General features: G+C 41.2%; 1 protein-coding gene across 2 annotated transcripts in view; it reads left to right on the top strand.

The window, feature by feature from the left end:
* SLC1A3 (solute carrier family 1 member 3) overlaps positions 1 to 27,062 on the top strand; it is an 80,323-nt gene extending 53,261 nt beyond the window's left edge. The window contains exons 4-11 of one of the 2 annotated variants that reach the window (XM_077763483.1): positions 7,771 to 7,975; positions 10,785 to 10,827; positions 14,105 to 14,397; positions 17,035 to 17,268; positions 17,819 to 18,013; positions 20,935 to 21,069; positions 23,352 to 23,584; positions 26,690 to 27,062. In XM_077763483.1, coding sequence (XP_077619609.1) covers positions 7,771 to 7,975; positions 10,785 to 10,827; positions 14,105 to 14,397; positions 17,035 to 17,268; positions 17,819 to 18,013; positions 20,935 to 21,069; positions 23,352 to 23,556 — 1,310 coding nt within the window. In that variant the 3' untranslated portion in view covers positions 23,557 to 23,584; positions 26,690 to 27,062. Of the gene's footprint in view, positions 1 to 7,770; positions 7,976 to 10,784; positions 10,828 to 14,104; positions 14,398 to 17,034; positions 17,269 to 17,818; positions 18,014 to 20,934; positions 21,070 to 23,351; positions 25,624 to 26,689 lie in introns of those variants that run through there. The other variant, XM_077763482.1, reaches the window with a different exon arrangement.
* The last annotated feature ends 521 nt before the right edge of the window (positions 27,063 to 27,583 follow it).

Here is a 27,583-nt window from a genome sequence, read left to right as displayed (position 1 = left end):
AAGAAAGACTTTTATAGACAGTTTTAAGAGTCGAATTAAAAATCAATTTGCCTAACAAATTATATTCTATCAGAAGTCATAAATTTGTAAAGAAGCTTCCTTGTCATTGTCTTTCAATATAACCTCATAAAACAAGGTGGTATTATAGGTGAATGAAATATCAGGTTTTGTGATATTATGAACAGCTACATGGGAAGGAAACTTTGGCCAGGGTGAAAACCCCTGGGAAGATTACTTGTGATTTAATTGACTGTGAATTCCACAAAATTGTTCTCAGCTGCTTATAGAGGTGGTTTAACTCTTCTTCACTAAGAATCACTGATTAAAATAAATGCCTCTTTGCTCAAAATTGCATGAAGCGAATCTGTTCTCAAAATTTCCCCATGTTAACAATGTCTGCAGAATTTCTGTTCAGTTCAACTGACCGTATGTTAGAGATCAGCACCCTCATCTCCTTGGTCTCCCCTAGTGAGATGAAATAAGTTCTTGGGTTCTGTGGGCAGCCAAAGGTCATAGGAAGTGAAGATGACACAAAGGAGAGGCTATATATAGCTCATGGCTCCTTTGTAAAGCCTCTACTATTAACTGAATGGGGATATTTACCAGTGTTTACTGGTAAATAAATATCTTTTCTTGTACTAGAAAAGAAAAATATCTTTTTTTGTACTAGAACCTACAAATAAAATACAAATCTATTCCTATCTGGCTGACCCCTCCAAAAAGAAAAAAATGGGGAAAAAAATACAAGTGTATTTTACGTTATGACCTGGCCACACACACACATACATACACACAACTGAAAAAAGATTCACAAAATAATACTTAACTTTATCACAGGTGCCACCCTTTAATGTTTTCTATTCTGTCCTCTTTCATTATTGGAAAAAACATACTAGTCATACCTCAGTGAGCTGATTTCATGACCTGCATCATAAGCACTTGTCAGACCCCATCTGTCTCTTCCATTCCCTTCTCTGTGTTTATGTTTTCACTTATTCAGTCATTGTTCTGTTAATGTGTGGACAGATGGGACTTCAGCAGTTACTTATATAGGCTCATCTGCAAGAGTGCATCATGTTAACAGAAGATGGAAAATTATACAGGAATGGGAGAGAGAGGAGGAAGGGAAAGAGGGAGGGTGCTCCTGGTGGTGAATAGTAGAGGCGTGCCAGCCGTCCGCTTTCTTGACCATCCCAGGGACACCTTGCTGTGACTGACCCCCCAGCTCTGGAAATGAAGCTCCAGGTGACACTCACCCACTCTTTCCCCACCAGGTCTGTCTCTCTTCAAGATAGAATGAACCTCACTATTTTGGATTAGTTGGGGGAAGAGAAGCTAAAATTGGTGAATTCCAGAATTGCTGAGTATTTTAAACAAAAAGTAACTTTAGTACTTGTAAGTCACAGTAACCTAAATGTTAAAAAAAAAAAAGTGCATGTGGCCTCTACCCAGCATAATACCAATAACAGTGATAAGAATGACTATTCAAGTATGTATGGGGTACCTTCTGGTGCAGGCACTGTTCTAGTTGCTGAGGCTACATCAGTGAATAAAACAGATGGTTCTGTTCTCTTGGTACTAAAATTCTTTTTTTAATTTCTTTTAATTTTTTTATTTATTTCTGAGAGCAAGAAAGCACGAGAGTGTGAGCAGGGGAGGGTCAGAGAGAGAAGGAGACACAGAATCTGAAGCAGGCTCCAGGCTCTGAGCTAGCTGTCAGCACAGAGCCCAACACGGGGCTCAAACCCACAGATCATGACCTGAGCCGAAGTCGGACGCTTAACCGACAAGAATCCTTGTCTGGATTCTTTACATAAGTTTTCCCTAAACTCGAAGTATAATTATTAGCTTCTTGTCTAGACGAAATAGAGGCTTAGAGAGGGCAAATAATACTTAGTGAATAGATTGTTAATTAATAATTAATTAATAATAATTAATTAATAACAGCAGCTAACATCTGTTGAGTCCTTACCATGTGCCAAGCACTAAGCTTAATCAATAATAGCAGCTAACATTTGTGGAGTCCTTACCATGTGCCAAGCACTAAGCTAAGTGCTTTCTATATGGAAGTCCCTTTAATGCCAGTGAAAACCCAGTAAGGGAGCTTTCATTATTCCCATACTACAGATGAGGAAACTGAGGCTTACAGAGGCTTACAGAGGTCATATGATACCAAAGCCAGAAGTGGAATCCAGCTCTTCTCACGTCAAAGCCTAAACTCCTAATCACTGAGCTATGTTTTTTTAAAAAGAATATGCTCCCAAAATACCTGAGGTTGGCCTTGAGTAGTTTGAACCATTGTTTAGATTAAGTTCAATATCCTGCTTACTGATTGTGATTCAAAAATTGTGATATAATCTTTACCAGCTTTGCTAACATAACTTTTAAAGATTCTTCTGTTCCAGAACCTATAGAATCATAGAACTTTATATATTTTCTTTTCACTAACTAGTCTGTAAAGGGGCCAGAAGAAAATATCTTAGGGAAGAAAAATTTAACATAGTTTTAGATTTAAAATGATTTACTTTACCGTCACTCCCCACCCCAGCCAACCGCCTCCCTGCCTTTCCTCTGAGCTTTTTGACCCTTTGTTCCCTCTCCTTTCGGAGCTTTCCAGCGTGCCCTTGCTTTAGCAGCGGGCAGTTGCTTTACGACACAAAAGATCATTTTTCAATCTATAAATATGAAGTATATTGTAGTTTTAGAATTTAACTTTCTTTTAACAATTCATTACCTTATAGTCTAGTGAATAAGGTACATGCTGGAGCTCATCCTTGGTTTTCTTGTTGTAAGTGTGCCCATTTTGAAATTCTAGGAGGAATGGGGAACAGGCGGCTTTCATTAGATGAGCATTTGAGAAGCCCATTGTGGAGAAGGAGTGCATCTAAAATAAAATAAAAACTGAAACAGACAATATTCTTGAATCAGCACTTAACCATTCCCCCCCCGCCCCGCCCCCCGCCTTTTACGTTCTTTCTGGGCTTGGTCCAGCAGGCCTGGAAGAACAATGAAACACCATGAGAATGAGTAGGAGGAGGACAATTCATCACAGAAGTCTTCTTCCTTAAATTTCAGTTTTTAAAACCAGAGACAGGAGTTATTGGGAGTAGTATAAAAAGACACAAGAATAGATAAGACATAGATTTTTAGCAGATGGGAGAATAAAATCCATGCAAATAATAGAGCCTTGAGAACTTGACATTATTTATATATTATCCTTTACACTTAGCTGAATACATACTTCATTTATCCAAGAAGTCATACCAAATAATATACCGAAAGAAACCTAATTTACAACACAGACGCATAGAGTTCCACATGCATATTTATGAAACACTGCCTCCCCACTCCATCCCACCAAAACCATGAATTTGATGCATATTTGTTAATGTTGACTGATTACCAAAAGGCTGTCTTTATAAAGAGGTAAATGTGTATTTACCTATTTGCATTAAGAAACTCTCTTTTCTTCCTTCCTCTCTGTTCAAAGTGACTGCTGCCTAAAATACTCAGGTATCTGAAGCAAAGTCTAGATTAAGACTTACATTCTAAAAAACATCCTGTTTGATCTCTTTTATTTTTTAAATGTTTATTTACTTATTTTGAGAAAGAGAGCTCAAGCAGGAGGAGGGGCAGAGAGAGAGGTGAGAGAGAATCCCAAGCAGGCCCTGCACCATCAGTGCAGAGTGCAGTGTGGGGCTTGAACTCACAAACTGAACCATGAGATCACAACCAGAGCCGAAATCAAGAGTAGGACCCTCAACTGACTGAGCAACCCAGGTGCCCCTCATTTGATCTCTTAGATGCTTAACTCATTGGTGAGCATGTAATAGGTTTGCAGAAATGACCTATGGATTGCTTTCTTGCTGAGTGATTCTTGATGGGTTCATTTTTAGAAAGGAAAATAAGATTCATGTACCCATAGCTACCAAGTATCCATGACCCTTTACACTCTTTTGGAACATGCTCTTGGCTGTTTTTCTAGGAATGGTGAGAAATGTGTACTAATTGATTAATTCTCTAGCTAGTCCTTCCATGACCACTGTAACCCACTTCCTCTTAAGGTAGGGAATGCTGAGTAATGTGCCAGAGTTTCTCCACAGTTACCTCACCTCCATGGAATTTTCCTCCAGCCAGTTGACTCATCTCAACATTGAGAGATGCAAGAGAGTTAGAGAAAGCTAGCGTGGATAACAAGCAAATGAAATGTGGGTGACTCCTATCTTGTCCATAAGAAAAGAGGTATAGTAGAAAGGGCGATCCCTTGGGAGTGTGTGTTCGAATTCTGCTGCTGCCATTTACTAGCTATGCAATACTGGACAAGTTACTTAACATCTCTGAACTCCTGTATCTTTACCTTTAAAATGATATCAACATCATCTATAACATACAGTTGACATGAAATTAAATGAATATCTGACATTGATTGGAGGTGGGATTTTGGAATGAGTTCGTGAACTAGCACCAAAGTTAACTCAAAATATGTAAAACATATAAACGTAACAAACACATCATTATCACTGGAAGACCAGTCATGGTACTTGTAGCAATTGTACAATATAGTATTTCTTGGGTTTTAAGAGGGTCTCAATTCTGATGGCAGATTTTTTTCCTAGTAAAGATGTCAAGATGTCTTGAATGGGTCTGGTTTAGCTAAGCCCAGCACTAATGAAGAAAAAGAGACCAGTTGAGATCATTATCTTCACTACTTGCTCAGGAATGTGTTTCTTAAATGTATGTTTAGACAAATGCATAGTTGTTGTAACATACTCCCATTAGTACCTACATACCCAGGTGACCTCGCGTCTCCCTTGCCCTGATGCTCTTTTCTTCCATGTCTTTTAAAGTGACGAAGGTCAATTAAAACCTTCCCTTTCCAAACATGTAGGGCACTTTCTGCCAAAGTTCCCTTTTCTACAAAGTGATTTAGTACTTTACCCTTGGCCCCAGATGCTCTGACATGTGTGGATCGTCTCTGATGTAGAGCTTTGTCTCAGATTTCATGAGGCTGGGGAGCAGAGAGGGTCACAGAGTTTGGGAGAGGAAGAGTGACACTGCCCGTGTTGGGTTTTGCCTTCCAGAGCTCATCCTCTATTTTCCTGGTTCCACCAGCATCGGGGCCATTCTCTTCCAGGCCCTGTGTATAGCAGCCTGTCCTCATCCATTCTGCTCTTGCCCTCCTGACACTGTGTGGCCTTGTTCCCGGTGTTCCCTTTAGTTTTCCAAGCCTGTCACAGGGAAGAGGGGAGTGGTCAGAGTTAGCAGGTAGTGAGGAGGCAATCGAGGACCAGGAGCAGAGGTGGGCAGGCCAGTCCCCCTTTTGGGAAAGGATCTGCCTGGAGAATTGGTTAATGAAGATATTCCCCTCGCCCCAACACATACACACACACCCCTCCTTGGCTGAAATAATAGCAGCTGTTGCTTCATCCTCTTTCAAAGGAAAAGAGCCAATATACAGAGGTTGATGAGGCCTTTCATTTGACTATTGATTCTCCTTCTGGGCTCACTGCTAAAAAAAAAAAAATGCTTTGGTGGTTGTCTTCAGCTATTTCGGAATTTAAAAGTATGGAGAAAATACTTTCATATTGGTTTTCATTTTCTAAATTAAAAAAAATTCTATAAATAAGAATATTTGTTTCTCTGAGTTGATAGCCTTGTAGCTGTGAATTGTGGGATAACCTCCCCCATCCCTATCCCATGGTGGAAGGGAGGGAGATTTAAACCCCTTCCTTTGTTTGCCACTTTGGTTTCCAGTGCTGTGCCTTGACCACTTAGCGCTCTCTCTGAATAGCTATAGGCAGGAGCGTCAGAGATGCGTTGGCGTGAGAACGGAACAGCACCACAGAATAGAAGGCGAGAGGGAAAGAAAGCATCTCGGAGGAAGAAAATACTGCTGCCTGGTACCCCCTAGCAGAAATATCCGGCCTTTTGTGCCCACACCACTCGCCGCGGAAGAATTTCAGGCTTCAGTGGTGACAAGCTCAGGCAATAATGGGCAAGAGAGCAGGCCCCTTCTGAGAGAAATTATTTCAGGCACAGAAAGCCAAAATATTTGAGATGTGATTCAGATCTGACGATGAAAATGGTGGGATGGGACACGTTGAGAACAGATTAGCCCATTTTTAAGACTGGTGAAGTGTTGAAGTGGCATCATCTCAATGTATGGATACTTAGTCCTGGGTTTCTTGAAATGCAAGGGGATGAGAAGCTAAATTCATGCATTAAAGCCAAAGTTGGCCTCTTTGTTCGTGGAAGCTGCAATTGGTTTTCTCAGAGGCAGAAAGTACAGGAAAATTATTTACATAAAAGCAAAGTGCAAGTTCCCACTCCATTTTGTTATTAACTAGGACCTGAGACAGTCACTTAAGTGTTTTTAAATCTGTGTTACAAGTTGTTGTTAAAAATATGAACGTATCATAAGCATAATAATAAGCTGATTATGAACAATAGGGTTCAAATGCAAATGAAATTATAAATTGAAAGCTCTGGCCTCAGTTCCCATATAAGCTCATTACCATTCTATCACATTTTTTGGGCAAACCCAGCCAACTACCTGGCAAGAGTGGATACTATTTTTTCCAATTCTTTACCTTACTCTAAATATGTTGATGTGAAAAGGGTTACTACCTAAAGATTGAACCACTATTAGAATCTGATACTGATGACTGGACTACAGTATAACCTTTTAATACAATTTATAAAAACACAATTTTAAACAGTAAAGAAAATAGTCCCAATTCATTATAATTGGATTATGCTATAATTGGATTTTAGAATTTTAGTGGGACTCGGGAGGGGAAAGAAGAAAAGTGGAGAAATAGCTAATGAAACAGAAGAGCCCATATTGTTAGAATCTGATCTTTTGAGGGATTTGTATCCTTTCCAATTTTTTTCCATCCCAAGAGGCATTAAGATGTGTTCCATTTACTAGAGCAGTAAGGGAAATCTTGAAAGTCACGCCTCCTTTTTTACCTAGGATAACACCTCGCCTGAGGTAGACTTTGAAGAGTGTCCTGAAAACGAGGGGGCGAAGATGTTTAACATGAGATGAGGTACTCCATGCCCAGGGGATGAGGTGGAACCATGAGAAGAACCCCACCAAAAAAAAGTTTTTTTTTTTAAAATTTTGATGAGATTAAATGAAACTGCAGAGAATCTGAGAACTTTGGCTGTATAATGTAATGTCCAATTTAAATGCAAGTTGAAGCTAAGTTAGTAGGTGATCAGAATAATGGCTTCAATTTTGCATAAAGACATCAAAAAGGACTCCCAAGTACATATATAAAATAATAATTTTTTGGAAGAATATTTAGTTCCAGTTAATCCTTGCTCGTGAGACACCACAATGACTTGAAATATACTTAAGTTATCCTGCCAGAAAATTGTTTTAAATAGCTCTTCATTTACAGATAAACACACATTACTCACTATGTATACTCATAGCTTCCCCAACCAGTAACAACGTAAGAGAGAATTGAATGGCCCTTTCAAGTCATTAGAGAGCCATGTGAAATCAACTCTTGAGGCAAGAAAAGAGTGATCAGGTTTTGCTGACACAGCTGATGACTAGCTATTCTATGGCTTTTTTCCTTCGCCTTTTATGATGCCTTGATTAAAGATGATGCCAAGTTCTCATAACTTGTGTAAACTCCCATAGCTGGGTGGGATGAGGGCAGGGGGGTGTAGAAGGAAATACTGTTCCCGTTACCTTCCACTGGAGGATTCCTTGGACTGACTTCTTGAAAATCTCCTTCTGTTTGCCTTCACCAGGAATGGCGGCCCTAGATAGTAAAGCATCAGGGAAGATGGGAATGCGCGCTGTAGTCTATTACATGACTACGACCATCATTGCTGTGGTGATTGGCATAATCATTGTCATCATCATCCATCCTGGGAAGGGCACAAAGGAAAACATGCACAGAGAAGGCAAAATTGTACAAGTGACAGCTGCAGACGCTTTCCTGGACCTGATCAGGTACGTCCTTGAAAGCCCATCCCTTTGGGTATGTTTTGACCATCCAACTCTTCATTTGGGGGAGCTAATCACACCACAAAACAGGTGCCTAACTTAACCAGCCTTGCTGGGCTTTGAAATGAAGGTCACGTCTTTACTTCTTTCTAACAGAAATTAAAGTAAGGTTTTATTTTCTGATCTAATGAGAAAGAGGTGAGAAGAGCAGAGAGAGGATATAGATTTTGAGTGCTCTGCTTTTAGGATTCAGAATCTGATCACTCGGTTCTTCTTTCAGCTGTGCCGCTTACCTTGGAATATTAACAAGTCTTACCCTACCTGTTTCCAGTCTTGCTGCTTAAGGCTAGCTTGTATTCAAGTATAGCCTTGTGGATTGGACTCTTCTAATTTAGAACTTATCATCTGTATCATCATCCATTATACACAACAATTTCTGTCCAGAAGGGACTTTAAAGATCATCAGGTCATACCTGTTTTAAGGGTTTCCTCTTATACCATTTATGAGGAAAGGATTTGGCAGACCAGCAATAAGAGATTAAAGGGTGGCTTCTTTGGCATTGTTTTGTGTACAAACCATATACCGATTGCAAATGAGTCTTATCTAATTCTTGAAATGGACTTGGTGGCAGAGTCATGTCACACAAAACTGTGAAGTTAACCAAGGACTGATCCTGGCACCGTCTTGTTTGCTCTCTTTACACACCTTCCCTTCTATCAGTCAGATCCTGGTAGGAAGCATATTGCATATTCAAAAGGATCCCTGAGAGGGGTTTGCAAAGGTACAGACAGGGTTAAGGGGACCTACAAAGGGTGGTAAGACACCAGGGCACTAACGGCAATTGGAAGCTGTTTTGTTGCCACCCCAAACTCTGAGGGGCAAAGGAAGGAATGCAGGAAGAGCTGTGGTCTTGGGAAAAGGCCCTATGATAAGAATAATAGCTCTAATTTAGAGGGAGATGCTGCTGCCCAACCCGTCAAAGAGAGAGCTGAAGACCATACATATCCACTTCCATGTCCCACTACCCTGTCATCTGTCAGACATCCCACTGAACAAACCCAAAAGGAAGCCAGAGGCAAGAGAGCCCATATGTTACGACCCAGGGCATAGGCTCCCAGGGCACAGAGCAGGATGGAGAGTGGGTCTAGAAGTACAAATGGAAGATACCCCAGCACAGGCCTCTAGAATTCCCACCTGCTTGGCATTTCTCCACCATGTAGCCTTCCCAGTATATCCTCCCCAAACCTGGTCCTTTCCTCCCTTCCATACAACTTCCTTACAAAGTGACTGGTTTGCCAATCTTAAATGCCTGCCTCAAAAGGTCCCCCAGTGATCATCTGAAAGAAACTCTTCCCGGGGACTTGACTTCACATGCCATCTCAAGAGATGGGTCTGTGGCAGGTAGATTTAGGAGAGATTTGAGCAACAAAGGCTCTCTTCAGCAGCACTTCCGAATTTATACCATGGATGACTTTGTACCATCTGTAGATAAGGACAATCCAGCCCCATAGAGCCTCTTCTCGAAAGCCCTTTTTATGGTGTTAATCACGATTATCTGAAAGTAAGGAGCCACCCTATGTAACATTATTTTATATGATAGCTATGATTTTATTTAGTTCATAAAATTAATTAAGGCTTTTCACCATTTTTTAATGAACTTTACCATAAGGTAGGTTAGGTTAGGAGTATTTTATTATAATCTCTTTCTGTATAATTTCTACTCCTTGTTTAAAGAATTTGGATCTTGTCATCCCAGTTCTGGTTGATCCATCTGAATCCTGTGTATTTCTGCCTCTCCTTGCCCCACTGGTAGGCAGGTGTATGACCAACCTATCCCCACCCAGTCACTTGGCTTGAGCATTTTTCCTGAAATCTCCTGAACTCACGTTTCTATCAAGATTTATAAAAACAGACCCACAGGGCATAGACAGGAAAGAAAAGGAAACAGGATGGTCTAGGCAAGTAAGAAGAAAGGGTCCAGAGTTTTTAACCTTAAAATATGACTTTGATAGCACACAACTTCTGGGATCTCAGGCTCTGCAACTGACTGGGCCATGTCTCTTCCCACAGTCTTCAACCCTGGAACCCTAATAATAGTTTAATCCAGTCTCCTCTTCAACAGATAAATCAACGGAAACCTGAATGGGTGCAGTGACTTGGCCAAGGTCACACAGCTGGTTAGAGACTCTCCAGCTACTTTGTCGTTTCATGAACTTAAACACTGCTCTGAGAAAGTGACAAACCTTGCCACATGAACCACAAGTTTAAGTTTTGTGGGCCTTCTCCCTGTTGGTTACCAAGGAGCCTCGGAAGCTCCAGCAATTCGGAGTAAATATCCCACCCCCCAGAGGGCCTCTGGGGGTGACTCTGTAGAGAACAGAATTCCACAGTCTGACAGTGGCATGTGATTCAGAACATTCGGTCCCTGGACACATGGCACAAAACCAAAATAGCCACTATTAAATAATACCTCAATTTACCAGAACATTTAGAACCAAAGCTGTTTCCATTCTCACTTTGGTTCTTCCTGGGAGCAGGATTTGAAGATATAATGACCAAATGAAAAATCCTGCTGTCTGACAAAAGGACAGATGAGTCGAATTTGAGATTTCCCTGAAAAATATGAACTACATGAGCCCCACTTAGGGATGACCATATGTCCAATTACAAGACATAAAATCCACCAACACCTTTCTTTTTTTCCCATTTTCTGCTTAGTTCAATACAATCTTCACCTTAGACACAATGAAAAAGTGTTTAAGAAGCAAACTTATATTTGAGAACTTTTTCAACTGACCATTATTTTCTTTGCAGGAATATGTTCCCTCCAAATCTGGTGGAAGCCTGCTTTAAACAGGTAAACACTCTATAGCCACTAATTCACTTTTGAAATTCCTCTTTGGCATACCAAACAGAGTGGGACCTTCTTGTCCATTTTATTTTTATTTTTTTCCCATCTCTCTGCAGTAAGAAACGCTCTTTTGCCAACCAGATGGAAAGCACTAGGGTTTTCTGGGGAATTTGCAGGGTGTGGGGAGGTCTTACCTTGTCCTGAAGGCTTATTAGTTACCAGATGCTATATGTATCACATACAAATAGCTCATTGAGTCTCTGTTAATTGTTTAAAAAGCCAATCAGGGGACCCCTTCTTCCTGCCTCCACATTCCACACAAATAAGCCCAGCAAGCAAACAAATTCCAGTAGAAGATACATTTACAACTTGCTTTAAACATTAGGGAGATTATTCAAGTTTCTGGGTTTAATTTAAAAAATGAATGGGTTGTTTTTTAAAAGTCTCCTAAGGGCCTTAGGGATTCTAAAAGAGGAATCATATCAGAAACGGCATCATCGTTTATTGGATGCTGCTATGTGCCAAGCACTAATGTTCTATTTAGTCCTCACATGAATATGATGGATATCATTGTCTTCATTTCATTGATGAGGAAACTCGTCTGTGATGATTCAGAAGGATTGTTTAATAGGCACAAGATCTCACAAGTTACAAATGGTAGATCCAGAATTCAAATCCATTGTGTTGACTCCAAATTCTCTCCTCTTTCTGCTCCTACATTCTGCTTCCTGGAAAGGTTTGAGCCTCCCTGGAGGCTACAGTAAGGTCCAGTTCCTTTTAGCCCATATCCAAGCAGCTCTTGGCTCCCTGTGTTGTGGACTCAAATACTCTTTGCTGTTAGAAGGTAAAGTTCATTCTAACTTCACCTGAATAAAAAAGCTTTGTGGCCCAAAATGTTAAAAGGAAAACACTTAGACATTCTGGGTTAAATAATAGTTCCCAAACATTTCTCCAGATGGTGTTACTTGACCCTAGTTGTAATTCCCTAACCCTCTCTGTAAAACAAACAAAATAAAATCCCAACCACGTGGAGGACTAAGTTTTACACATACAAGTCACCCTTTGTCCTCCCGCTTTTTAAAATTTTTGTTGACTATTTTTAATAGGTAATGCATGCACACGCTGCAAGATTCAACCAAAATCCTTTCTTTAAAAAAAGTTTAAGAAGCCAAAATCAAACTTTCTTTATTCAAAAGCAGCAATAACCATAAATAATAAACCCCTTTCAATCCAACGAGCCAACCCCAGCACCATGGGGCCGACTATTCCAGTTAGTCAGCTGGCAATGGACAACATCAAAAATGCTGATTTCTAGCAGCACTGGAAAAAGTGCAGACTCAAGCAGATTTATTGTATTTGGTTTGGGATTGCATTTACAGGATTTTGAAAGGGAAGCAAATGTATCTTCCCAGATCTATTTGTCTTAGACCAGAATGCAAACAAGATTGCTATTTTTGTCAGCTACAAACTGTGTCTAAGTGAAGAAAGTTGGAGGCTTAGGAAAGGCTAACCAGGATTGGAAATCTACTCTAGACAATCATAAAATGCATAAGCATCCTGATGAAATAGAGATTTGAGAGCTGACTAGAATCGGAAACCAAAAGGACCAGTTTCTTTGTTACTTAGAATTACAACCAGTATAACTGACTGTTCAAGGATGTGTCCACAGTATTGACGGTTGGCCATGTCCTTGTTTGAGAATAGTGGTTGGTTTCCCATTGGACAAAAAAGTCTCCATTCACTCTTGGTAGAGAAATGGCCCAGCACTTCATGTACAGCTGTGCTTTCTTCCTCTAGACTGGAGATCCAGTCAACATCTGTACATTATTACTCTTTCTGACCCTTGACTACCATCAACACAAAGGCCAGGAATTCTGCTCTCATTAAAATCATAGATGGATGGGCTTAATTGTTTTATGGTCACAATCATGTAATCACTTCTTCTGTCTGAGGCATCTATGCAGAAGCTATTAGGGAAACACCATATCTTGAATAAGAAGAGAAACTCCTTTATTGACCTGAGAGTTAGGTTGTCATCCTCAACTATTAATCAAGCATCTGTTCTTAAGAATAATATTATCAGAAGTGCCTTGAAGACTGTTGATGGGGGATTTTTAAAATTTTTTTAAATTTTATTAAATTTTTCAATTAATTCCAGTTTAGTTAACATACGATGTTATATTAGTTTCAGGTATACAATATAGTGAATTCAACAATTCTATTATTCAGTGCTCATCATGATAAATGTCCTCTTTAGTCCCCATTACCTATTTAATCCATCCTCCCACCGACCTCCCCCCTGGTAACCATCAGTTTGTTCTCCATAGTTAAGAGTCTGTCCCTTGGTCTCTCTCTCTCTCTCTCTCTCTTTACCCCTTTGTTTATTTATTTTGTTTCTTAAATTCCACATACGAATAAAATCATATGGTATTTGTCTTTCTTTGACTAACTTATTTCACCTAGCATTATACCCTCTAGTTCCATCCATGTTGTTGCAAATAGCAAGATTTCACTTTTTTATGGCTGAGTAATATTCCATTATATATATATATATGTATATGTATTTATATATATATATATATATATGTGACATCTTTTAGCCATTCATCAGTCAATAGTCACATGGTATCCTTCTATAATTTGGCTATTGTAAATAATGCTGCTATAAACATTGGGGTGCATATGGGATTTAACGTTTTTACTATTCACTTAAATCTCCAGCTAAGTCTAGTCCCTGAAGGGCTTTGTTATTGGGCACCATTAGCCAACAGTAGCGTAGTACTTAAGAATTTACAAGATGTTCTCATATATTCTGCTTAATGTGATCATCACAACAACCCTGTGAGGTAGAACCACCACAATTCTTTCTCTTTCACAGCTGCAGAATATGAGCTAAAGGATGTTCAGTGATCTGTCCATGATCCCATAGCATGATCCTATAGCCAGTAAAGGGACTATTGTGAATATCTGGACTTACAGTTTTTTTAAAGCCCATGTTATTAGGGTTTCAGAAAAAAACAAAAGCACATGTATATGTTTAGTTGAACACCTGCAGCCAGATATCTCTTTCCTATTAGGATTTGCTTTGTATTTGAGTTTATAAGTGTCTGTACTGAGAAAAGAGTAGAGGTTTGTCACAGACTAGATGGATAGACAATAGATACAACACTATTCTCTGGATGCAAGGTATGTATATCATTATAGAAAATTTGGACAACAGAAAAGTTTTAAAACAAGAAAACAAAAATCACTTTTCATCCCTGTTGTACCTTTTCTTTTTAAGTTTAAAACCAACTATGAGAAGAGAAGCTTTAGAGTGCCCATCCAGTCCAATGAAACACTTGTGAGTGCCGTGATAAACAACGTGTCAGAGGCCATGGAGACTCTGACAAGGATCACAGAGGAGCTGGTCCCAGTTCCAGGGTCTGTGAATGGGATCAATGCCCTTGGACTAGTTGTCTTCTCCATGTGCTTTGGATTTGTGATTGGAAACATGAAAGAGCAGGGGCAAGCCCTGAAAGAGTTCTTTGATTCTCTGAATGAAGCCATCATGAGATTGGTAGCAGTGATAATGTGGTACGTATTTCCATTAGCGACATACACTGTATCCAGATGCTTATTACCATCAACATGTGTTCTGTACTGAGGAAGATGCCACCAGGCAGGATAGCCAATTGCAACAATCCCACTTGAGTAAACACAAGAAAATCAGTGATTTTTCTGAGCTTGTAGTGGCCTTGAACCTGTCTGCAAGCCTCTCTTAATAAGTTTGCTTCCTTGTTTTTGAAAGGTGTCTACTTCTTTACTCCATTGCTGATGAGATCCAATTCCTCATCCTTTCATATCTATTTAGCCCTTCATTCAGTATATATTTATTAAGTGTCTACCGTATACCAAGCATATAATGCCAGGCACTCTGGACATAGCAATGAAGAGAGCAGACAAGGATGTCCTGGAGCTTATATCTTTTAAGGGACATAGAAAATAAACACACACATCTACCATGTGCTTTTAACAAGTGCTGTGAAAAAAAGTAAATAGCATATTTTCTTTTATGTGATGCAATATGATAAAAAGCAACAGGGGGAGAAGCATAAAATTTTCCTTGGATGGTGCACAAAGGCCTCTGAGGAGGTGACTTTGTTGCCAAGATCTGACTAGGAGAAGCTAGCCATACAAAGTGCCAGGGGAAGAGCATTCCCAGTGGAGGTAAAAGCAAACGTAGAGGCCCCTTGACCTTCAGAAAAAGTGAGATCTCCTCTCCTCCGTTTCGGCCTTAAGAAAGAGACATAAAATGGCAATTCTGTGGCCTGCCTAAAGGACTCATGACACATATTCTAGAATGCCAATCCACAATTTATTAACAAAACTTCCTTCAAATAAAGTTGAGAGTAGGATACAAAGGAAAAGACTAAATCCACAAAGGAACATTGACCGTGGAAAGTAAATTCTCGCCAGCTGGGAGAGAACCCTTTGATTGGTTTAGGTCTCATGTGGGGGTTGCTTTCCCTTTAGCCTTTATTTTTAATCCAGACTCCTTCTTGGCACGGGAGGGACGGAGGCATCCATTTTTAAGAAAAGCCCTCACCAACATGATTAAAAATATCCTTTGTCTTATTGCCACCAAAGCCCAGAGAAATCCATTTTTCAGGAGCTTGTACGAGGTGGATATGAACTTAGGCATGAAGACTGATCAGAATGTGGTCTCCATAGGAGCCCTCAATTGAAATCCTGGGGCCCCTCCTTTGAAATCCTGGCAGAGCTGAAAGTGGACATTTATCTTCATATTATGAAAATGCCTCCACCTTTCACCTCTTTTATGAAAGAAGCCCATTCAAGGCTGCTGAATGAACCTCACATGTAGCTTTTCTAGCTGTACATTTGCCTGCACATTCAGCCTTGAGTTATTACACTTCTGAAAACAGGTACTCTTATAATTTCCTGGCCTGTGTTTTTAAAGGACGTTTAAAAGAAGCATTGTATTTTTCAACTTGAAATAAGACCTCCACAGTTCCCAGCAGACCTTTCTCCTTAAGGGTGATTGGCCCCTCTGTTTTTGGTAACATGAGTTCGGGCGTAGTTCACTGCATACATCAGTCAAAGGGACTTGAAAGCAGGACAGAAGCACCTTGATGAAACAGGGGTTGCTATATGCACAAGTTGTTTCGTGTCTCAGTTGTTCGCTCTTGCCAGGCTACAGGGGAAGATCACAAATGTCAGTAGCAGCCTGTGGGTGATAATTACTTAACTATACCATCTGTAACCTGATCATGTAGTACATACACACACATTGTTAATTTTAATAGCTTTGAATTGATTATATGGTTGCCTTCGATCTGTGGGAAATGGTACTAGTTTTCCATTGCCAATATAACATGAAATTTACTCAGAGTAAATTTACTTAAAAGTCGACTTGAAGACTAATTCTGAGTAATAGTGTAAGTGGTATGTAATACAGGAAAAAATAATAAAAACGGACTTTGATTAAGAGGGATGACTGCAAATCTAAAACACTGAAATGGCATTATGTGCATCTTGCTTTAACTTGGAAAGCAGGCTCTGACATGGGAAACCCTCCCAAAAAGTCTGGATGTTGGTTCGATGGATTCTGACTGTGCAGGGTACTTATAAGGAGAACATAAGGCAGGGGGAGTTGGGTGGCATCTGAGGACCACAAAACTGACTCAGAAGAGATGAAAGGAGAATGATGTAGGAAAGAGGTGAGTAAAAAAACAAAATTCTGTACCTGTCTTTTATCATAGGCTCAGGGGGAAAAAATGTGGCCCAAAGAAATTCTAAGAGGAAAGTCTTATTATGCCCTATTTATATTTAAATTTGTATTTAAAAAAGAAAAGAAAATGGGTATCTGGATGCCTCAGTCAGTTGAGTATCTGACTTTGGCTCAGGTCATGATCTCAAGGTCCGTGAGTTCGAGCCCCACATCCAGCTCTGTGCTGACAGCTCAGAGCCTGGAGCCTGCTTCCGATTCTGTGTCTCCCTCTCTCTCTCCCTTTGGCCCTCCCCCACTTACTCTCTCTCAAAAATAAATAAACTTTAAAGAAAAGAAGTTCGCAGTTTCTGCAAGTTCTAATAGTGTCCTGGGCACAAAAAGTGTGGAAATCACCTGTCACATTTTCTTGTCACGTGGTAGTTTCTGTGGAATAGCTCATTGGAGATCAGGCTTCCGACTGTGCGTGTGTTGCTTCTACATAGGTACGCCCCTCTGGGCATCCTCTTCCTGATTGCAGGGAAAATTGTTGAGATGGAAGACATGGGAGTGATTGGGGGGCAGCTTGCCATGTACACAGTGACAGTCATCGTCGGCCTGCTCATTCACGCAGTCATTGTCCTGCCCCTCCTCTACTTCTTGGTGACAAGGAAAAACCCTTGGGTCTTTATCGGAGGGTTGCTGCAAGCACTCATCACGGCTCTAGGAACCTCATCCAGGTATATATGGATATATGTGTGGCTTACTCCTATCAGAAAATGTAGCTCAAACTTAACTTTGATCCAGAACCCTGGTGGGAGGGTAGGGGGAACCAGCTCTGGGTTTTACACTTCCGGGTATACGAATTGGTCTTTTCACTTGGGTGCTAATCAGACCTAGTTGGGATTGAGGGAATGGTTGGCTATATACCCTTTGGGGAGACAAACAGATATCAGCTATTCCCTTCCTGCCCACTGTCATCTCTCTCTTCCAGTTGACCTTTGCCAGAGAGAAAGATGGCAGAGTCACTCAGCACAGGCTATGGGGATAGGGGATAATCACAGAAGAACCCAGGAGCAGGAGAGCTGCCAAAAAACCCAGTGAGGGGACCCACACTGTTGCTAACCTTAATCCCCTATTTATACAAGTGCTGACTTAGTTCCCTTTAAATCAGGACATGGGAGAGGAAGAAACTCTGTCCAAATTACCAAACACACAGTCATGGTCTCAACCATCTGGACAGTCAGCTGACATACCTTTTTTTTTTTTTTTTTTTTTAACCATTCTCAGTTCTGCTACCCTACCCATCACCTTCAAGTGCTTGGAAGAGAACAACGGTGTGGACAAACGTGTCACCAGATTTGTGCTCCCAGTGGGGGCGACCATTAACATGGATGGGACCGCACTCTATGAGGCTTTGGCTGCCATCTTCATCGCTCAGGTTAACAACTTTGAGCTGAACTTTGGACAGATTATTACAATCAGGTAGGAGGAAAGTTCTACACAACATTTGCTTAAGAATCACTTTATATGATGAGACGGTGATCAGGGATTGGATAAAGAAACTTGTTGGAAAGTGTATCATACATAAATAGGAGGTTGGGGGTTTGTGGCAATAGCTTTACTTTTGATACTTAGATATTTTTGTTTTTAAAATTATAGATGTATATATTTATTAATAATGAAATTCTAATAATATAGAAATGTAGATAGTAAAAAATGTAACTTGCCTGCCACTTTTACCCACCATCTTTCTATAGGTGACCACTGTTAATATTTGGGGTACAAAAACATTTTCTCGTGCCTAGATACACACACACTTTTTTTCTAATTAATGGGATCATACCATACATACTGCTTGCCATTGGATTGATTTGTTTATCAATGTACCATCAATAAAACATCTAGCTCTTTTAAAATCTACAGCATACATAAGATGGATATTTCTTTTTAAAAAATGTTAGATTATACTTCAATCTGAAACAGCATTAAAATGTGTTAGCTTTTTTTTTTTTAATGTCTTTATTTTGAGGGACGGAGACAGAGAGGGAGTGAGGGAGGGGCAGAGAGAGAGAGACACACAGAATCTGAAGTAGGCTCTCTGTGCTGACAGCTCAGAGCCTGATGCAGTGCTCAAACCCACGGACTGTGAGATCATGACCTGAACCAAAGTCGGATGCTTAACCGACTGAGCCACCCAGGTGCCCCAAAATGTGTTAGCTTTTATTGACAGTATCAAAAAATACATTTGAAAAACTGGATTAACATTTTCTCTTGGGTTAATTTTTAGGCACTATAAAATAGAGGAGAGGCCACGTTGACAAATAGGTTGAGAATTTTATTTCTGCAGACTACTTTTTTTAACTATCATATTTGACGTGTCTAGTGAAAGGTAATTTACCTTTCCACACCTTCCTCTAATTGTTTAGCTTCCACCTCCAGACGCAACCACTGTTGCTTATTTTTTTTTTGTATTCTTCTGGCACTAGCCCATGCATATCCACATGCATATGTGATTAGAATCTCCTACTTTTACTTACTGAAAGTCAGTTATGCACAACAGACCAATAAGTAACTGTAAGAGAGACTCACAGTCCAGATCAGACCCTGCTCTTCAGTGTATGTGTGTAATTATTATCAGCAACTTATTTGGGTATCAAAATAAATCAGATGTTTTCACAACTTTTTATTATAAAAACTGTCTTACAAATGGGAAAGTTGAAATAAAATGATGACAGACATCTACCCAGATCCAACAATTGTTAACATTTTACCATTTTTTGCTTTTCTTTCTCTACCTTCATTACATTTCACATATATAGAGTCCAACGTGGATCTTCTGAGAATAAGAATCATTTTCTACATAACCACAATACTAAGAATCATTAAAATACTTGCAGAATACCCACTCTCTATCCAAATTTCCCCAGTAGCCCCCAAAATATCTTTTATAGCTTCTCCCCCTAGACTACAATATAATCCGTATCTATGTCTTGCATTTGGTTTTTATGTCATTTTAGTCTGTTTTCAATCTCTCCACTCCCCCACCTTTTGTGTGTATCCACACATATGTTTATTTAGAAATAAGTTATATTAGACTCCATGTATATGCTTTGAGTTACTGGAAAATAATAATAGTTGTAGGATGCGTGAGGATAAAAAAAAGTGAGGCCGATCACGGCCAGAAGTGAGTGGGCTGGGGGCTCTGGGAGTCCTGAGTGCAATCTGGCTACACTGGCACTGGGAGGTCGGTATCAGCTCATCCATAACCTATTCTTGGGCATACTGTGGTATACCAGCTGAAAAGCCCTGCGTTATTAAAAAAAAAAAAAAAAAAGTTCAGTTGCATGTGACAGAGTAAAAAAAATAATAAGAACAATAAGAGTGACTTTAAGATGGACCTGCATTTCTTTCTCATATGGAGCAGCTCTGTTCCACAAAGCCCTCAAGGCTGGTAGGTGTTTTACAGTGTAAGGGACTGAGGCTGGGGTGTTACCCTCATCCAGGAGGTCCACGATGGCTCATCACCACCTCCAAATCTTAGCCACTGGGCAGAGGAGGAGGGCATAGCATGCAAGGTACTTGACCACTTTCATCCATATTTCATTGGCCAGAACTCAGTCTGAGCTTCAAGGGAGCTGGGAAATGTAGTCTTCATTCTGAACAGCCATTTACCAACTAACCATTCTAGTACCACAGAAGAGGAACAATATGGGGGAACCATGTTTCCTCCACAGATGTACTGCTTTATTAATTCTACTTTATGTCTAAGTAATACTTTATAAAACATTTTCCACATTCTCACATCAGCCTAAATCAAATAGGTATTTAACAAAGTCCCAGAAAGGTTGGATGCCTCACAAATCAGGTCAACACTGCCTCCATAAAAAATATTTGTAGTCATACAGAACTTTATTCATAAATCATTCTTGCTTTTGCATTAATAACTTTGATTTGCTTTTCTGACCACATTAACCATACAAGTTCAGTATCTTTACAATCTTCTACTTGGACAGAATTATTGGAAACAAACTGTTATTGTAACTTTGCAGTATTTTAGACCTTATAAAATATTTCCAGGTTTGTGAAAAAGTATATAGCTACCAATTTCTTCATTAAAAAATGGTTGTAATAATTGGACCAACTTCCTAAGAGTTGTTGTGAGAATCAAATGGGAAAAGCCACGCTTAGCTTATTAGATGGCACATGATAACCCCTTGATAAATACTAGCTAACATTATTGTTAGCTCAGCAAGGTTTTTTACACTCTCATTTAAATTTTTCTAAAGCATGTCATCTTCTGTTCCCTTGGCAAGTTCAGAGACTGCTGCTGTGCACAGTTTCCAGGGTCTGTTATTTGGGGAGATGTGTACAAATGTTTTATGTTTGGGGACTTCTTTCAACAGCATCACAGCCACAGCTGCCAGTATTGGGGCAGCTGGGATTCCTCAGGCGGGCCTGGTCACCATGGTCATTGTGCTGACATCCGTGGGCCTGCCCACCGACGACATCACACTCATCATCGCCGTGGACTGGTTTCTGTGAGTATGCTTCAGCTGCCTTCTGGCTTGCTGTCGCAGGGACCCCCTCTGTCTCTCTAAGGAACCAGGCAGCTTGGCACACCCGCCCAAAGGGCTCCACCAGCAGGGGCAGCTTGGTATGTAATTAAGTTGCCCTCACCGCCTGGTCCCTGCCCTTATCTGGAGACCACGTCCCAGACGCCAAGCGCGCTCGCTCCCTTATCAGCCCAGGGGGCACATCTGGCAACTACACTTCTCACTCCATAAAGCCATCCGGCGATTGGGAAACCGGCTGTCTACAAAGCCCACATAAATCAGCGAGGCATTTTCTGAATTGCACAACACATCCCCGTGGTGGCGAGAACAGAACTACAGGCCCCACACGCTGGCTCAGCCCCTTTTCCTTGTGCTTCCCATTCCAATGGCGTAATGCAGCACAGATGTGTGCATCCGAACCCGGCAGGGAGAGGGGCAGCCGTGCGGTGGGAGGAGAACGAGTGTCATAAAGCAGAGATGACTTTTGGCTCTGCGGAAAGTTCCAAGGAAGGCACCCCCCATCCCCTCAGACCCTAATTTGGGGGGCCCAGCCCTCCTCCATGTTCCCCTCACCCTTCCAGCTGATATTATCTGCCTCTTTTCTCTCATAAATTCCCTTTCACTTGCACAAGCATTTTTTCACAGGCTGCCCAAAGTGAATGCCTAGTAGGATCCAGCAGATGCTGGAGTCAGCTGTATGTTTCCTTCACTAGAAGGGTCACGGGGAGCTCACCGGTGTGTTCAAGGCACGATAAGTGGGAGGAGGGTAATCAGTTGAGAGCATGAGTCCCACAGTCACTTGGATATGTGTTTGCATCCCAGCCCCGTGCGACATTGGACAGCCTTGCCAGTCACCCCAGTTTTCTCCTCTGTAAAATGGAGATGATAATGCCATCCACCTCCCAGGGGTGTTTTGAGGATTATCTGCAATGATGCATGCGAAGCATTTGGCCCACGGTTGGACCCACGGTTGGCACTCAACTACTGTGAGGACCTTCTATAGTGTAAACCTATGGTTCTCAAAGCTTTCAGCCTCAGGATCCCTTTACACTTCACCACTACTAAGGATCCAAAAAGCTCTTATCTATATCAATTATGTCTATCAATATTTATCATATTAGGAAAACGGGATTTTTAAATTTTTTTTTTTTATGTTTTTATTTTATTTTTGAGAGAGAGAGACAGAGTGCAAGCGGGGGAGGAGTAGAGAGAGAGGAAGACACAGGTCCGAAGCAGGCTCCAGGCTCTGGGCTGTCGACACACTGCCCACCACAGGGCTTGAACTCACAGACCATAGATCATGACCTGAGCTGAAGTTGGATGCTTAACCGGCTGAGCCACCCAGGCACCCCCAAAACCAGACATTTTTTAAATGCTAAATTCATTTAAAGTTATAATAATAAATTCATTAAATCTTAACATAACATTTTTGCCAGAAAAAGTATCATTTACCAAACCAAAAATTTCAGGAAAGGAATGATACCCTTTTATTTTATTTTATTTTTGTAAATCTCCTTAGTGTCTGGCTTAATTCAAGACAGCTGGAGTCTCCTAACTGCTTCTGCATTGAATCTGTTGTGGTATCTTTTGTGTTATGCTGTAGTCCTTACAAAACCACCAGGCATTCATGAGAAAATGAGAACAAAAAGGGCAAATAACATCTTAGCATTACCATGAAAATAGTTTTGGAGCGCCTGGGTGGCTCAGTTGGTTAAGCATCAGACTTTGGCTCAGATCATGCTTTTGTAGTGCGAGAGTTTGAGCCCCACATCAGGCTCACTGCTGTCAGCATGGAGCCTGCTTCTGATCCTGCCCCCCCTCCCCCTCCCCCACTCACACGCTCTCCCCTCTCTGTCTCTCTCAAAAATAAACAAACATTAAAAAAAATAACAAAATAGTTTTGACTTCAGGCACCTCCAGGAGTCTCTGGATCACACTTTGAGAATGGCTGATATAAAGGAAGGTGAATTGTAGGAAAGAGATGCAAAGAGAAATTTTAAATAAAAGGCGAAAGGGAAGGGTCATTACCCACTGTTGGTACTGGAAGTAGGAACTGAACACTGGTAATCTATATATCCCTATAACTTTTAGTAACTACTGTAAACATTATGCGTGTGTTATGTGATGTTGCAGTTGGTGGATACACCAAGCAGAACTTTAAAAGATGCCTCTAGAGACTTAGCTGCAGGTTCACAATCCGAGCTGAAATAGCATGGTGTTCACAGGAGCCCCATTTTTCCTCCCCGCCCCCCATCCCCACACCCCAGGGACCGCCTCCGCACCACCACCAACGTGCTGGGAGATTCTCTGGGAGCTGGCATTGTGGAGCACTTGTCAAGACATGAACTGAAGAACCGAGATGTAGAAATGGGTAACTCCGTCATCGAAGAGAATGAAATGAAGAAACCCTATCAGCTGATTGCCCAGGAAAGCGAAACTGAGAAACCCATGGACAGTGAAACCAAGATGTAGACTAACACACAAAACGCTTTCTTGACAGGCAGGTGTTTGCAAACCATTGTACAATGTTTCCATCTCCTTACAACTCATTCTCTCCAGTGAGCCCCTTACCTCCCTTGTCCTGCATAATACACTGATAGGATTGGGACGGATTCATCCAAAAACAAGGGAGGATTTTGCAAGTCGGATCAGATCTTACAAGTTTGTGTGACACACAAAACTGTAAATGTGATTTCTTTTATAAGGTGAAGAGTCAAACAAATAGTAGGCTAAAACAAGCTTTTAAATCAGCTCGCAAAGTTTAAAAATCCTTCAGAATACAATTCAGTTTTAGTATCAAAACAAAACAGCTTGATAAACTACAATCAGTTATCAAATGGGACAGTAGAAGGGTTTTTCCCTTTCTCTGCCGATCTGTGTTCTGATTTGATTAATAGCAAGACAATATGAATACTCACCTAGCACACCTGTGAGGGGGCACTTAAACGTGAAATTTCCATGTGGCCATGGGCAAGTTACATCTCCTTTCTAGGCCTCAGTGTTCTCATCCATAAAATGAGTGAGTTCCCTGGATGCCTTTACAGTCTCTTCTAGCCCAAACATCCTGTGACATCATGGAAGAGCCTACCCCTTACCTTCCATTGGAACATCCTGTTCCAAGTATAATTCCATGGAGCATGGGACTTTCAGAAAGGACATTTATTGGGAATGAACCTTTCTAAGTAGGGGAGGGATGGCTGTACGGTTTACCAGGTTCTGTGTCCAGAATATCAGTTATGCAAGTCACCAGGCTGGAGGCCATTTCGGTAGTGGAATTATTTAAGAAGCTCTGCTCAGTTCTTCCCAATAAGGGAACTATTCCCTTCTTTCCTATTCTTCCCAAACCGAAGGGACTTCTCTGAGCTGGATGTCTCCCACCACTCCTCAACTGACTATAGACTTTTAGAAGGTAAAATGTAAGACTAGCAACTAGCGAGCGTGCTCAGTGTCTTACCATGGATCACTAAAGAGCCAGGCAGGAAAGAACGGAGCACAGTTGACATTATACAGAGGATTTTAAAACACCAAAATTTATAGACCATTTTTAAGGAAGAATTTTAAAAGGAGAAGTTCGGTTTGGTTTTTTGGTTTTTTGGTTTTTTTTTTTTTTTTACCCTGAAACACTTTTTCTCTTCAGTTCAAAATCATCCCCCCAGGAAGTCTGCATATGAAAACATAAGGTCACTTCTTATATATATTTTAAAGAAGTCAAATGAATAAGCTTTCTCTCTAATAGAGGGCATGAGCTGGGTGGGTGGTCTCTTATTTGAAAAGGTTTGTGACTATAATCAGAAGTTCTTAGAACAAGAGAAACAAGATATTTCTTTGTGTTGGAATTCCACTTACCAAATCATTCAAAACCTTCAGCCGGAGTGGGGTTTGGTTTTATTTTGTTTGTGTCCCTGAGAAAAATGGTAGAAGATGAATCAGTATAAAGACACTGTCAATGTGGTTCCAAGAAAAAAACAGCAGGGGCATTAGTCTCAGGCGAGGCAGCTCCCAGGTTTAGAGGAGATTAATTTTTTACCCCCTAAGGAGTATTCATTCGGTCAAAGACATGAAGTGGGAGCTGTCAGACAATACCAGCTGTGTTTGAGTTTCTGACCGAAAATGGTGAAGAATGGGTTTAATTATGCTAACAGACTGGAAATCTAGACATACACTCTCTGATACACAATTAGAGATATTTTTTATAGAGATCACGAGCATTACGTGTGTACAAAAGTTAACGTTAGGCTGTGGTGGAGTAACCATTTAACGCCGAGGCTCTGTTTGGGAGATACACTACGAGAGTTCATGTACATGGCTGTCATCTCACGACACCAGTAGAGCAAAAATTAATCATGTCAAATTAATTCTGTTATGCGGTGTGATCTTTTTTTTTATACTAACCATTTCTTACGGAAAGTAAGCCCTCTAAGATGATCCTCTCGCCAGCCCATCACGGGCTCCGCATATATCATGCACCCTGTATGGACTGAGAACCATTACTTTGTAGATGTATTTTCAATAAAGAAAAAAATTAGTTTTACATTATAATTTTGTATGTTGTTGTTATTCCCATAAAGTTACCGTTCGTGGAAGTATTGCAGTAAGCTCAGGGCAATGCTAGGGAGGGACAGCCTGCAGATCTTTGTATATTTTTCCTAGGCAAATGCTTGTGAGGACCAGCTTGGGGAGGAGGGGGTGCAGAGAAGTCACAAGAAAATGAGGAAGGATGCGTGCTCTCCCGGCCCAAGTCCTAGAACTAGACTTTGTGAGGGAACCACTTTGCCGTAACAGCCTGCACTTACTTGTCCACATAAATTTCTCAGAGAAATTGAGTCATTTCCACGTGGGGATTAGAAAAGTGTAATGCCACCGTTGATTCTCCCAAAAAAGTAATTTCCTGCCCTACCTTCAAATTAGGTAGATTTATCTATGTGATTACTGCTGCCATTTGTGAAAATAGCTGAATAAGAGCTCAAGGGATGTTTCAGAAGCAGCCTCTGTGCTAGTAAACCTTTCTTTTCATAAAGAACAACTTGTGGACTACTGCTTTTTCCCCCCTTAGGCTTTTTAATTAAAAAAAAAAAAAAAAAAGGCAGACAGTATTATAGAATGCCCGGGTTGGGGTTGTGTCTGGAGACTCTTTAATCTGACCCTCTACCTGTGAGTAACAGCCAGAGGACAGGCCCGAAAGGAGAGTCTGGAAACCCTTAGGTCATGGATGTGAAGACTTCAGTCTTCAAGGGTTTGCATAACCCTTGAAATTGAAGGGAAGGCTTTGTGCATTTTCCTTTTTCTGGGGTAGAAATTTTAATTTCCATCTGTTTCTCTGAAGGATCTTTTGACCAAAAAATTTACAAATCAGCGTTTGATCAATACATCCCAACTTATTTCAAGGCATCTGTGTTACTCAAATAGCGGACTGGGGAAGTGAAAGGAGACTGTTCACAGCCCGAGGGAACCAAACCAGTGCTGGCCACTTTGAGGGGACCCATATCTGGACATGTGTGAGGACATTCTGGACACAGAAGCATTCTGGGAAGTGCCACAAAAAATCAGTCCAGTGCTAGGAAATGCTTCCTCCTGTAATCCCCAGGCTTTTTTCTCACTTCCGCAGCCGAAGCCGGGTTTTCCACCCTTTCCAGAGTGCAAGCATGAGAAGCCGGATATCAGCCTGTGAGAGGTCTGTGGAGACACAGCAGCTCTGTCAAGGTGTTGACTTTATGGCCTGGGGTTTTGGGGGGGAGGCGAAGTGCAGAGGATGATGGAGAAGGAGACCATAGATCCCTAGGTGTGGTCGTCACAGATCTGTTCACAAATATAACAACACTTTTAACTTCTTAAAAATGTTTCTGATAAGTAAATACATTTCTAACCAAGTTTTTAAATCCTACACTTTGAGAAGCTGTGCTTCCCTTTCTCCTATGTATCCCTTCGGCACCACTGGCTCTCCTCAAGCAGGATTCCCTTTCCCAAGTTAAAAAGTCTCACTCTCCAAGTAAAATCCTTTTTCGTAAGTCTTTATTCATACGCACCACGACGAAAACAAGAGATTTTAGTGCTGCTAATTGCGTGGGTCTGCCGGGAGCTTAGAGGGAGGGTTCATTTCCCGCTGGATGGGAGCTGAGTNGCCCTCTTTCCGGGCCGCCGCTGGGCATTTGACCCGAGGCTGCTGTCAATCATCTGGCTTTGGTGGCCAAGCGCAGCCTCTGCTCCCACCCGGGTGGTCCCCCCGAACTGGGGCAACAATGACCAGCTCTGTGTGGCCTGTCCCGGGGGGCCAGAACGGTTGGGAGGTGTCACGCCGAAGGCAGGCTCCGAATGAATAAGTCGACGGAAAAAGAGCAAGGCAGGAAGAGCGAAGGAAGCTGATGTGGAGCTTCTAAGAGGAAAGTGGAAGATGAGAAATCTCTGGGTTAAGGGAGGCCAGGGCTGGGGGAGCGAAACCCCAGACAGCCACCAGGGGGAGCCCGGAGCTCTTTGCGGGGCAGGGGGGCGGGGGAAGGGGCAT

Source organism: Crocuta crocuta, unplaced genomic scaffold (assembly GCF_008692635.1).
Source record: "Crocuta crocuta isolate KB4526 unplaced genomic scaffold, BGI_CrCroc_1.0 scaffold4, whole genome shotgun sequence".
In the NCBI taxonomy this organism is placed as follows: domain Eukaryota; kingdom Metazoa; phylum Chordata; class Mammalia; order Carnivora; family Hyaenidae; genus Crocuta; species Crocuta crocuta.
This window is presented reverse-complemented; position numbering and strand designations above follow the sequence as displayed.